The 13,200-nt window shown below is 39.6% G+C and overlaps 2 protein-coding genes across 3 annotated transcripts in view; both read left to right on the top strand.

The window, feature by feature from the left end:
* Positions 1-4,798, top strand: part of LOC128697386 (protein mono-ADP-ribosyltransferase PARP12) — a 69,644-nt gene extending 64,846 nt beyond the window's left edge. For both annotated transcript variants that reach the window (XM_070093957.1, XM_070093958.1), the window contains one exon: positions 680-4,798. In XM_070093957.1, the coding sequence (XP_069950058.1) occupies positions 680-917 (238 nt within the window). In that variant the 3' untranslated portion in view covers positions 918-4,798. The remainder of the gene's footprint in view (positions 1-679) is intronic.
* A 5,834-nt stretch (positions 4,799-10,632) lies between these two features.
* The window catches only part of LOC128697584 (uncharacterized), a 117,669-nt gene continuing 115,101 nt past the window's right edge, over positions 10,633-13,200 (top strand). The window contains exon 1 of the mRNA XM_053789407.2: positions 10,633-10,806. The gene's annotated coding sequence lies outside the window, so the exon portion shown is untranslated. The remainder of the gene's footprint in view (positions 10,807-13,200) is intronic.

A 13,200-nucleotide genomic window follows, 5' to 3' on the forward strand; every position in this document is an offset into this window, starting at 1 on the left:
AGTTTTGGTAATCCCGCACCTCCTCCTAACTTCCAAACTATGAATTCTCTGCATTATATTCACACCACACATTGCCCTCAGACATGACATCTCCACTGCCTCCAGCCTTCTCCTCACTGCAACATTCATCACCCATGCTTCACACCCATATAAGAGCGTTGGTAAAACTATACTCTCATACATTCCCCTCTTTGCCTCCAAGGACAAAGTTCTTTGTCTCCACAGACCCCTAAGTGCACCACTCACTCTTTTCCCCTCATCAATTCTATGATTCACCTCATCTTTCATAGACCCATCCGCTGACACGTCCACTCCCAAATATCTGAATACATTCACCTCCTCCATACTCTCTCCCTCCAATCTGATATTCAATCTTTCATCACCTAATCTTTTTGTTATCCTCATAACCTTACTCTTTCCTGTATTCACCTTTAATTTTCTTCTTTTGCACACCCTACCAAATTCATCCACCAATCTCTGCAACTTCTCTTCAGAATCTCCCAAGAGCACAGTGTCATCAGCAAAGAGCAGCTGTGACAACTCCCACTTTGTGTGTGATTCTTTATCTTTTAACTCCATGCCTCTTGCCAAGACCCTCGCATTTATTTCTCTTACAACCCCATCTATGACTGGAAATTTATTATGCTGCAAATCTTTCCACTTTTTTCTTCCTTTTCAGTGCTGCCATTGCCCGGAGTAGTTGTACCAGAGATGTGAATGGCCATTTCATATTGATATTGGCAGAAGTCATCATTGGTACTGTGGCTAAAGGATCGCCAACTCTCACCCGTCCACCAACTAATAATCTTACCAACACAATGTACGACACAACTGTGGATAATGTGTACGCTCCAAATATCTTTGTCAAGTATGAGAAGATGGAATACTACCCAGAGTATATTATTGAATTCTGTTGAAGAAGAGGGCAGCTATAAGCTGTATAGGAAGGCACATGAAAAAGAGATACCACATACATATTAGATACAATGTGAAGTGTTTAATATTGACATTGCAGTAACAAAGCTACTGATTTGCATAGGTGAAATGTTGCCAAGGCAGCACAAGTATTATGTTATATTTAATGAGTGATACTGTAATGTTATAAAATGTAACAAAGGACTGCCTTGATGCTAGAGAAGGGTAGCTCTTAATCCAAGAAATTGAAGTTATCCTTCACTTTCTTGGATTAAACATGATTACTTCCCATTCATTAGGAACTGTGTAACCCCTTATGGGTTTAGTACTTCTCCATGAAGAAGAAAAAGCCTTTATTAGATCCCCTTGATAGCCCAAAAAAGCCAAACAGTCTTAACATATTACCAGTCAGGGCCTGGTTCTCTTCCTTGGGATATGTCCCACAAAAGTTGGTGACTACCCACCTACCTAACTGTTAGGTGAATGGGTAACTGATGTAAGGAAACATGTCCAACATATCTTATCACCTGCTCTGGGATTGAACCTATCTGTCAGTTATACTCTATCTGATTTTTTTTTTAATCATTTTTTTGCAATCGTGTCATTACGATTTCATGAGTTATACAGGTTGTGCTACTACTGAGCCATGTATTAGTAACACAGATAAAAATTACATGAAATAGGGCAGACCTATAGACTATTAATGACTGGACATCTTTCTGTCCTCTCCTGCTCCTTCATTATCAAAAAAAAAAAAAAAAAGTTGGATGAATTAGGCTAAGATGTTTCACAGTGTACACTACATAATTAATTTGCTTGTCCCCCAATCAAAACTGGGGACAAGCAAAATATTCAGTCATTGACTAGCAGCATCCTGTTGTTCTGGGTTGTAGATTTGTACTGTTGACTTTATTTTTTTATTTATTCATTTATTTGTTTTTTCTTTGCAATATTGGTTATCTGTTTTTTAAGGTGGATAATTTTGTTAATGCTGTACCTACAAGGACAGCTTGGTAATGATGTCATGGAAATTTTTTCATGATTTTGAAGAGATGAAGAATTTATTTCTTGCTAAGAAATTTCCTGCAAGTGCAATGCTGAGCAAATGCTTGAGAGTATTATTACAGTATTTGTTTTGATGAATGGAAACTATTGTTTTGAAATCAAAAGAACACTGAATTAAAAAAATTATGCTTTTACCTATTTCATAATCTCCAAGGGGAAGCGGAAAATAATTCTTTCCCCTTAAACCATACATGTCATAAGAGGCAACTAAAATGCCAGGAGTAAGGGGCTGGTAACCCCTTCTCCTGTATAAATTACCAAATTTAAAAGTAGAAACTTTTTTCTTTTTAGATCACCCTGCCTCAGTGGGATACAGCCAGTTCATTAAAAAAAGAATATTTCATAGCTAAGATGACAAAGATAATATATATTTGCATTATTTGCATGTGGTTTTATAGTGTATGACTATACATTATACATTGGTTACAAAATTGATATTGTCATGCAATGGTGGTAAATTATGCATTTATAACCTGGGATATTGCAAGGAAGTCAATATGGCTTACTTGTGGAGTCCTCATTGATTGTTAAACAATTTTGTATCTCGAAAAGCTCCATTGCTTATGATAAATAGGATGAATCTGCGAAAGTAATTCAAACTAACAGGAATCGTATAATGAAGTCCTAATTTTAATGTTAAATAAGGTAGGACAGAAGACATCTTCCTGTGGGGTGCCTGGTTCAATGTCTTTAGTTTATACTTCTGGAATAGCAAAGGCTGTTGGAGAGATAGCCTCTGATTCAGTGTAGAAGCCGTCCACCTGCACCCTGACTGGTAAGTTCACTTAGGATAACTTGGTTGACAATATCAGCTTTAAGGGTTTGTAAAATAATGAAATTATATAATCAGGAAAGGAGATGTACTTTAATTCTATGGAAGAGATGGTTGAGGACAATTCTTCAAAGTTTTGAACAGGCAGTTATATTAAAGATTGAGTGAAATGTGTTTTGTTGACTGAATTTAGAAATAGGAGTGATTGAGAGCTTGGGAGCTCCCCAGTTATGTATATCATATCATATGTATATCATGTCAACTCGGTGGAAGACGGCTGACTTGTTGAAAAAAAAAACAAATTGACTTTATGTTCTTGACCCTAGTGGGTTTAGCACTTCTATTTTTTATTATTATAATTATTTGTTATGCTCTTACCATGAGTAGAGAATTAGATTTATATAATATACAGGGTGGTGTGTTGTATAATTGGTATACCATTATTTTTGTCTTTTAATCTTGTATTTGCCAACATCTGTAATTGTTGTGGGTTTAAAATAATGTTCTGGAATATTGTTTGCTCAATACCTGTACTTAAGGTCAACTGACACAGTTGCAATGTTTGGATAGTTTATTTGGGCTATGTTTTGTTTGTTGGGAGCTTTGTCAGTCCTCAATGACTGTTAGTATATGCGTAACATTCACACTCAGTACCTGTATGGGGAAAGTTTTGCTCCTGCATGGCAAAACTTTGGTACTGAAATCACTTTTTGAAAATGTGAATTTTATTAACACATTTTTTATATAGTATACTTTTAAATAAATATATTCAGCATTAACATTACTATGGTGTGTTTTCTTTAGACTGGATGTTTTATTTGTCTGTGATGCAAGACCTGTTGAAGGTAATTATAGTCTTGGTTTGAGATAATTTCCAGTATTATTGTCACTAATGTTTTGAATCAACATTCTTTAATTGTTTTAATTATCTAAAATTGAAGAGCTAATTATGTTGTAAAAATTTACTTTCTTGTTAGTGAATTTTGTAAGTACTTCTGTACCCTGTACTTTAATGAACACTTTGACAGATTTCAGTTTCTACAGACACACTTTATCCACTCTTCAGGGTGGAAGGGATGGGGGGTTGATGCTGGTGAAGAGTTTTTGATCCAAGGAGTTGAAGCTACCTTCCTCTTCCTCAAATCATATATGATTGCTCACCATTTCCTGAGTGCAATATTGACCTTACAGTTTCAGCACTTCCCAATTAATGTACTGTAATCCTAGCTATCTTGCCTAAATTTATGGAAGAAAACTTTCACGGTAGTACTCCTATTAGGGGTGTACCAATGTATAGTTAACAGTATCAGTATTGGTGGTATTAGCAGATTTTGATGGGTTTGGCCTAAAATCGAGTATGGATATCAGCAAAAATTAGGCATCGTCCCATCCCTACTCTTGATCAGCTTTCTATTGCAGAGTACTTTAATTTTTGGTGACTTCTATTTAAATTCAGGGTGAACACAAATTGTAAATTTCTCTCACACATCAATCAGTCTATCACACAAGACAAAGAAGGCCTCCAGGAACAAGTTTTGAGCATTTCCGAAGAAAGTTATGCTTTTATTAGAGCTAACTTTCAATATGAAAATTGTATTGGTGTTGTGCTTATTAAGCATGGCTTGCTTTTACATAAGCATTCATATGCATTAACCCCTAAACGGTCCAAACGTATATATACGTTCTTATACGTAGCACCCCAAACGTACATATACGTTTTAATTTTCTGCCTCAAAATTTGGCATGATTGCCCTGAGATGCCTGGTCAGCAAAGAATGGGTCTTAACACTCAGTGTGCACCATATTAAAAGTATCGGGGCACTGCGCAAGTGAACTTACATATACGTTTTGACCATTTAGGGATTAATTAGATGTGTTTTTTGTATGTGTAGTTTATATTTGCAGAAATGTGTTATGGACTTTTTCAGATATTGTATTGCTTTAAATAGTGCAGAAACAAAATGTTTGTATTTTTCATATCTTGAATATTGCTTCATTATTTGTTATTACTGTATCTGAGAATGAATAAATTTTTAGGCTGTAAAACTGTATGTTATTGTTAGGGATTGTTGTAAGTACATATTTTAGTAAATTCATCATAAAGTTTAATACAGTATTAAATTATATTCTACAATGATATGATTCAATCACTTAGAAAAATTAAATCTTGTTAGAAAGTGCTGCTTTCAATAATGTCAATACAGTTTCAGTATTAAGGCATCACATTTTAGCAAGTTTATACACTGTTTGTTAGTATTGTATTTACCTTAACTTGCAAAAAGTTATAAAAAATTGCACTTCCTTGATATATTGGGTTGGTATGTTTCAAGATGAAGTTTATTTCTAAGGGTCACTACATTTAAATATATTTTTATATGAAAGTCATTGGGAAGTACAATGCCTACAAATTAAAGAAGGGGTTTGGGATATTGGCAGTTTGGAGGGATATGTTGTGTATCTTTATACATATATGCTTCTAAGCTGTTGTATTCTGAGTACCTCCGCCAAAACAGTGATTATGTGTGAGTGAGGTGAAAGTGTTGAATGATGAACGTATTTTCTTTTTAGGTCACCCTGCCTCAGTGGGAGATGGCCGACTTGTTAAAAAAAATATAAAAATAAATTTAGTAAAATTTATCAGCATATGTCAGGCATTGTATGACTCACTACAGGCATATGTCAGGCACTGTATGACTCACTACAGGCATATGTCAGGCATTGTATGACTCACTACAGGCACATGTCAGGCATTGTATGACTCACTACAGGCATATGTCAGGCATTGTATGACTCACTACAGGCATATGTCAGGCATTGTATGACTCACTACAGGCATATGTCAGGCATTGTATGACTCACTACAGGCATATGTCAGGCATTGTATGACTCACTACAGGCATATGTCAGGCATTGTATGACTCACTACAGGCATATGTCAGGCACTGTATGACTCACTACAGGCATATGTCAGGCACTGTATGACTCACTACAGGCATATGTCAGGCATTGTATGACTCACTACAGGCATATGTCAGGCATTGTATGACTCACTACAGGCATATGTCAGGCATTGTATGACTCACTACAGGCACATGTCAGGCATTGTATGACTCACTACAGGCATATCTCAGGCATTGTATGACTCACTACAGGCATATGTCAGGCATTGTATGACTCACTACAGGCATATGTCAGGCATTGTATGACTCACTACAGGCATATGTCAGGCATTGTATGACTCACTACAGGCACATGTCAGGCATTGTATGACTCACTACAGGCATATGTCAGGCATTGTATGACTCACTACAGGCATATGTCAGGCATTGTATGACTCACTACAGGCATATGTCAGGCATTGTATGACTCACTACAGGCATATGTCAGGCATTGTATGACTCACTACAGGCATATGTCAGGCATTGTATGACTCACTACAGGCATATGTCAGGCATTGTATGACTCACTACAGGCATATGTCAGGCATTGTATGACTCACTACAGGCATATGTCAGGCATTGTATGACTCACTACAGGCATATGTCAGGCATTGTATGACTCACTACAGGCATATGTCAGGCATTGTATGACTCACTACAGGCATATGTCAGGCATTGTATGACTCACTACAGGCATATGTCAGGCATTGTATGACTCACTACAGGCATATGTCAGGCATTGTATGACTCACTACAGGCATATCACTTCCTCATGAATATAAAAATAATAATATACCTGGAGCAATGTGGCAGATGTTGCAAGTATATAGAATAGTTGGTAAGTTACTAAATGCTGTAAAGAGTTTTTATGAGGATAGTGAGGCTCAGGTTAGGGTGTGTAGAAGAGAGGGAGACTACTTCCCAGTAAAAGTAGGTCTTAGACAGGGATGTGTAATGTCACCATGGTTGTTTAATATATTTATAGATGGGGTTGTAAAAGAAGTAAATGCTAGGGTGTTGGGAGTTGACGTGTCGGCGGATGGATTTATGAAGGATGAGGTTAATCATAGAATTGATGAGGGAAAAAAGGTGAGTGGTGCGTTGAGGTATATTTGGAGACAAAAAACGTTATCTATGGAGGCAAAGAAGGGAATGTATGAAAGTATAGTAGTACCAACACTTATATGGGTGTGAAGCTTGGGTTGTGAATGCAGCAGCAAGGAGGCAGTTGGAGGCAGTGGAGATGTCCTGTCTAAGGGCAATGTGTGGCGTAAATATTATGCAGAAAATTCAGAGTGTGGAAATTAGGAGAAGGTGTGGAGTTAATAAAAGTATTAGTCAGAGGGCTGAAGAGGGGTTGTTGAGGTGGTTTGGTCATTTAGAGAGAATGGATTAAAGTAGAATGACATGGGGAGCGTATAAATCTGTAGGGGAAGGAAGACGGGGTAGGGGTCGTCCTCGAAAAGGTTGGAGGGAGGGGGTAAAGGAGGTTTTGTGGGTGAGGGGCTTGGACATCCAGCAAGCGTGCGTGAGCGTGTTAGATAGGAGTGAATGGAGACGAATGGTATTTGGGACCTGACGATCTGTTGGAGTGTGAGCAGGGTAATATTTAGTGAAGGGATTCAGGGAAACAGGTTATTTTTATATAGCCGGACTTGAGTCCTGGAAATGGGAAGTACAATGCCTGCACTCTAAAGGAGGGGTTTGGGATATTGGCAGTTTGGAGGGATATGTTGTGTATCTTTATAGGTATATACTTCTAAGATGTTGCGTTCTGAGCACCTCTGCAAAAACAGTGATTATGTGTGAGTGAGGTGAAAGTGTTGAATGATGAAAGTATTTTCTTTTTGGGGATTTTCTTTCTTTTTTGGGTCACCCTGCCTCGGTGGGAGACGGCCGACTTGTTAAAAAAAAAAAAATACCTGGAGAGGGTTTCTAGGGTCAACATTCCTGCAGCCCGATCTGAGACCAGGCATCGTGGTGGATCAGGGTCTGATCATCCAAGCTGTTACTGCTGGTCACATGCAAACTGACATACGAACCACAGCCCGGCTGGTCAGGTACTGACTTTAGTATATGTACGGTGCAAAGTTTTTAAATTGTAATATTATCTAACAGTGTCTTCATAGCTATTTTATATATATATATATATATATATATATATATATATATATAGTCGGACTTGAGTCCTGGAAATGGGAAGTACAATGCCTGCACTTTAAAGGAGGGGTTTGGGATATTGGCAGTTTGGAGGGATATGTTGTGTATCTTTATATGTTTATGCTTCTAGACTGTTGTATTCTGAGCACCTCTGCAAAAACAGTGATAATGTGCGAGTGTGGTGAAAGTGTTGAATGATGATGAAAGTATTTTCTTTTTGGGGATTTTCTTTCTTTTTTGGGTCACCCTGCCTCGGTGGGAGACGGCCGACTTGTTGAAAAAAAAAAAAAAAAAAAATATATATATATATATATATATATATATATATATATACTTTTTATTCTTTAGTAATAGTACATATTGCCTTTAATTTACAAATAAAAAAAAAAAAATTATCAAGTCCTTTCTACCCAATATTTTTAGTGGACCATTAATTATGGGACAGTGTTGGAAATTAAATCACAGATGAGCCACAGGGATGTTAGTATTTCTTCAATCTTGAGATTATTATTAATCCAAACCAAGCACTAAACCCACTAGGGTCTTCAGTCAGAGTGGTTGGGAAGTGGAATGATCTTGGTGATGGAGGCAGGCTTCATACATAGTTTTAAGATCAGGTATGATAGGGCCCAGGAGGGTAATAGTGAATGAAGAATGGCAAGTTAAGAGGCAGGGCCAGGTGAGTATGCAAGCATGTAATGTCCACAACTTATACTTTATTTTCCTGTGTTATTGTTATGGATGTTCCGTGGTTAATAGGATTGTGTCCAGGGAATACGTCAGTATTGACCAACCGGCACTCTCTACCTCAGTGCTGGCAAGAGGCCTAGTAACTACCTCACAACCAGCACACTATTTAATTGCTGGCAAGAGGTCTAGTAACTACCTCACAACCAGCACTCTGCCTCAGTGCTGGCAAGAGGTCTAGTAACTACCTCACAACCAGCACACTACTTAATTGCTGGCAAGAGGTCTAGTAACTACCTCACAACCAGCACTCTGCCTCAGTGCTGGCAAGAGGTCTAGTAACTACCTCACAACCAGCACACTACTTAATTGCTGGCAAGAGGTCTAGTAACTACCTCACAACCAGCACTCTGCCTCAGTGCTGGCAAGAGGTCTAGTAACTACCTCACAACCAGCACACTACTTAATTGCTGGCAAGAGGTCTAGTAACTACCTCACAACCAGCACTCTGCCTCAGTGCTGGCAAGAGGCCTAGTAACTACCTCACAACCAGCACTCTGCCTCAGTGCTGGACAGAGGCCTGGTAACTACTTCACAACCAACACTCTACCTCAGTGCTGGAAAGAGGTCTAGTAACTACTTCACAACCAGCACGCTCTACCTCAGTGTTGAAAGAGGTCTAGTAACTACTTCACAACCAGCACTTTCTACCTCAGTGCTGTTAGTTTAATATGTTTATTATGCACCCCATACCTATCCTGTGGGCAGTAGTCAAAAGATTACAGAGGTACGTAATGGGTCCAGGGACTGGGCCCCCAAAGTTTTGATAGCTGAACTAGGTACAAAGGTAATGAGCTCACAAGTTACAAAGGTAATGAATTCTGTAGAATGGACCCCTCAAGGAAGGTTCCTTGATGTTGGTGAGGGGCTCTTGATTTAGGGAATTGGATCTGTGCTCCAGTTCCCCGAATTAAGCCTGAATGCCTTCCACATCCCCCCCCCCAGGCGCTGTATAATCCTCCGGGTTTAGCGCTTCCCCCTTGATTATAATAATAATAATAATAATCTGTAGAATGGTTACTTAACGTTTATACATGGCTACAATCGCAAGAGGCCTAGTAACTACCTCAACGCAATGAAGAGGATAAAATGTTAGAGATCAATATCCTCAAGAGTCCCAGAAGAGGTCTGTCACCTGTAGCTCAACTCAATCATCCCAAGAGCTGGAATTCACTGCAGCTAAATACTGAAACACTTAAAGTCTTAAGACAATCATTCCTTGACACAAGGATGAATCTGTCCGTAGAGTTTAGCTACTGCAATGATATAGTATTTAATAATAATCTTTTATTTTTATAAATACATGACCCTCTCTCTCTTGCTACCCAATACCCCTTCATCCTTCCCTGCCCGGCGGCGCTGTATGACCCTTGTAGGTTTAGCGCTTCTTTTTTTATTATATAAATACATGATACAACTTATGCAGACCATAGCTGACATCAATAACATAATATATAGAAAGTCCCTGGTTATGCAGAACATTTCGGACAGCTTAGGTTAATCTTGTCCCCAGGATGCGACCCACACCAGTTGACTAACACCCAGGTACCTACTGACTTAGGTGAGCATGGACAGCAGGTGTCAAGAAACACACCCAATGTTTTCACCCGTACGTAGGATCGAACCACGGACCTCAGTGTGTGAGCTGAGTGCACTACCCACCGAGTTACGTAGGCGAGGGATCTCTAAAAATCATGGTGGGGTAGGGAATCATCCTGGGGGAGGGGGAGCATCCTGGGGAAGGGGGGAACATCGTGGGTCCCCAACAAACGTTGTGTTGGTCAGGACTCAACCACAAGTCTGGCTCGTCTACCAGACGCACGACAGTTGTACAATCTTAATATTTGTCATTTAAATCAACATTGAACTTGAAGTATGTACAGTTATTTATATAAAAGAAATAAGTGCACATGTTACCTCAGTAAATGTAGTGTTGAATAATATACGAGAAATAAGATGAGTAGGATGGTGCCGGGAGAGAGAGATCTTAGGAAGATCCTGGTGAACAATGTTCAGTAACTTTCTTCAGTTAGTTGGGGGTGTATGTGCCTGCTCTCACTCTTACCATTCCCACGTGTTATATTTCTATTTTATTTTTTATGAACATTTGTATTTTTTCTTGTAACGTTATAAAGAATTAATGAAGGAGAGCTGAGGCGCCACTACCCACAAGTGTTGCAGTTCATTATACTAATTCTTCTGACTAAGGTAATATTAGAAGTCACGTATTTTGTTCTTTAGTGTTATATGACCTGCAGAGAGAGGTTCCGTGGTGATGATGAAGAGCTCTTGATCCAAGGAATTTGAACTGCAATCAAGGACTCCAATTGAAATATGTCACTTTGACTTTATTGGGTTGTCCTGGGTAATTTACACTGTTCTTATGTACCTGTCTCAACTTACTTGCAAAAATACTAATAACTTCTCATTCTCCGGCCCTGTATAACCCATACGTGTTGAGCGCTCTCCATTGACTATAATATTGATAAAGTATTGTATAACAAGGCAAATACCACATCTAGTATCGGGCCCTTACTCAGACAGGATGGGACTTACACAGACGACAACAAGGAAATGAGTGAAATATTGAAATCCCAGTACGACTCTGTGTTTAGTGAACCACTAATCGGTCTGAGGATCGATGACCCAAATGATTTCTTCATGAATGAGCCTCAAAACTCCATAAATGTATGCCAGATTTCCGACATTACCCTAACTCCGATAGATTTCGAAAAAGCCATTGACAACATGCCTATGCACTCAGCCCCGGGCCCAGACTCGTGGAACTCTGTTTTCATTAAGAACTGCAAGAAACCCCTCTCGCGTGCCCTAAGCACACTATGGAGGAGGAGCTTGGACATGGGTGAAATTCCACAGTCACTTAAAACAACGGATATAGCCCCACTCCATAAAGGTGGCAGCAAAGCATTAGCTAAGAACTATAGACCAATAGCTCTGACATCCCACATCATAAAAATCTTTGAAAGAGTGCTAAGAAGCAGGATTGCAAATCACCTGGATTCCCAAAATCTGCACAATCCAGGGCAACATGGGTTCAGGGCAGGTCGCTCCTGCCTCTCACAACTACTGGATCACTATGACATGGCCTTGGATGCACTGGAAGAAAATCAGAATGCAGATGTAATATACACAGACTTTGCAAAAGCATTTGACAAATGCGATCATGGCGTAATAGCCCATAAAATACGTGCTAAAGGAATAACTGGGAAAGTGGGGAGATGGATCTTCAACTTCCTAACAAATCGAACACAAAGAGTAGTGGTCAACAGAGTTAAATCGGAGGCTGCCATAGTGAAGAGCTCTGTTCCACAAGGCACAGTACTCGCCCCCATCTTATTCCTTATCCTCATATCAGACATAAACAGAGATATACACCACAGCACCGTATCATCCTTTGCGGATGATACTAGGATCTGCATGAGGCTGTCATCTGCTGAGGACGCGGTTAACCTCCAAGAAGATATAAACAAAGTTTTCCAGTGGGCAACGGTAAACAATATGATGTTCAATGAGGACAAATTCCAACTACTCCGTTATGGAAAACTGGAGGAGATAATAACTAGAACAGAGTATACTACTGACTCCGGCCATACAATAGAGCGGAAAAATAATGTAAGGGACCTGGGAGTAGTAATGTCTGAGGATCTCACTTTCAAGGATCACAACAGTGCCACGATCGCACGTGCAAAGAAAATGATAGGATGGATAATGAGAACTTTCAAAACGAGAGATGCCAAGCCCATGGTGATCCTTTTCAAATCACTTGTTCTCTCTAGGCTGGAATACTGCTGTACATTAACATCTCCATACAAAGCAGGTGAAATCGCAGATCTAGAGAGTGTACAGAGATCCTTTACTGCACGTATAAGTTCTGTCAAGCACCTTAACTACTGGGAACGCTTGGAAGCACTTGACTTGTACTCGTTGGAACGCAGGAGGGAGAGATATATCATAATCTACACTTGGAAAATCTTGGAAGGAATGGTCCCAAATCTACACACAGAAATCACTCCCTACGAAAGTAAAAGACTGGGCAGGCGATGCAAAATGCCGCCAATAAAAAGTAGGGGCGCCATTGGTACACTAAGAGAAAACACCATAAGTGTCCGGGGCCCAAAACTGTTCAACAGCCTCCCATCAAGCATTAGGGGAATTGCCAATAAACCCCTGGCTGCCTTCAAGAGAGAGCTGGACAGATACCTAAAGTCAGTGCCGGATCAGCCGGGCTGTGGCTCGTACGTCGGACTGCGTGCGGCCAGCAGTAACAGCCTAGTTGATCAGGCCCTGATCCATCGGGAGGCCTGGTCATGGACCGGGCCGCGGGGGCGTTGATCCCCGGAATAACCTCCGGGTAACCTCCAGGTATAGCGAGGTAAGGTCATGTGTGAGACAACAGTAACACTCAAGTGTTAACAATAACAAACAAGTGTTAACAACAGTAACAAACACTCGAGTGTTAACAGCAGTAACAAACACTCGAGTGTTAACAACAGTAACAAACACTCGAGTGTTAACAACAGTAACAAACACTCGAGTGTTAATAACAGTAACAAACACTCGAGTGTTAATAACAGTAACAAA

This window comes from Cherax quadricarinatus, chromosome 44, assembly GCF_038502225.1.
Source record: "Cherax quadricarinatus isolate ZL_2023a chromosome 44, ASM3850222v1, whole genome shotgun sequence".
In the NCBI taxonomy this organism is placed as follows: Eukaryota; Metazoa; Arthropoda; class Malacostraca; order Decapoda; family Parastacidae; genus Cherax; species Cherax quadricarinatus.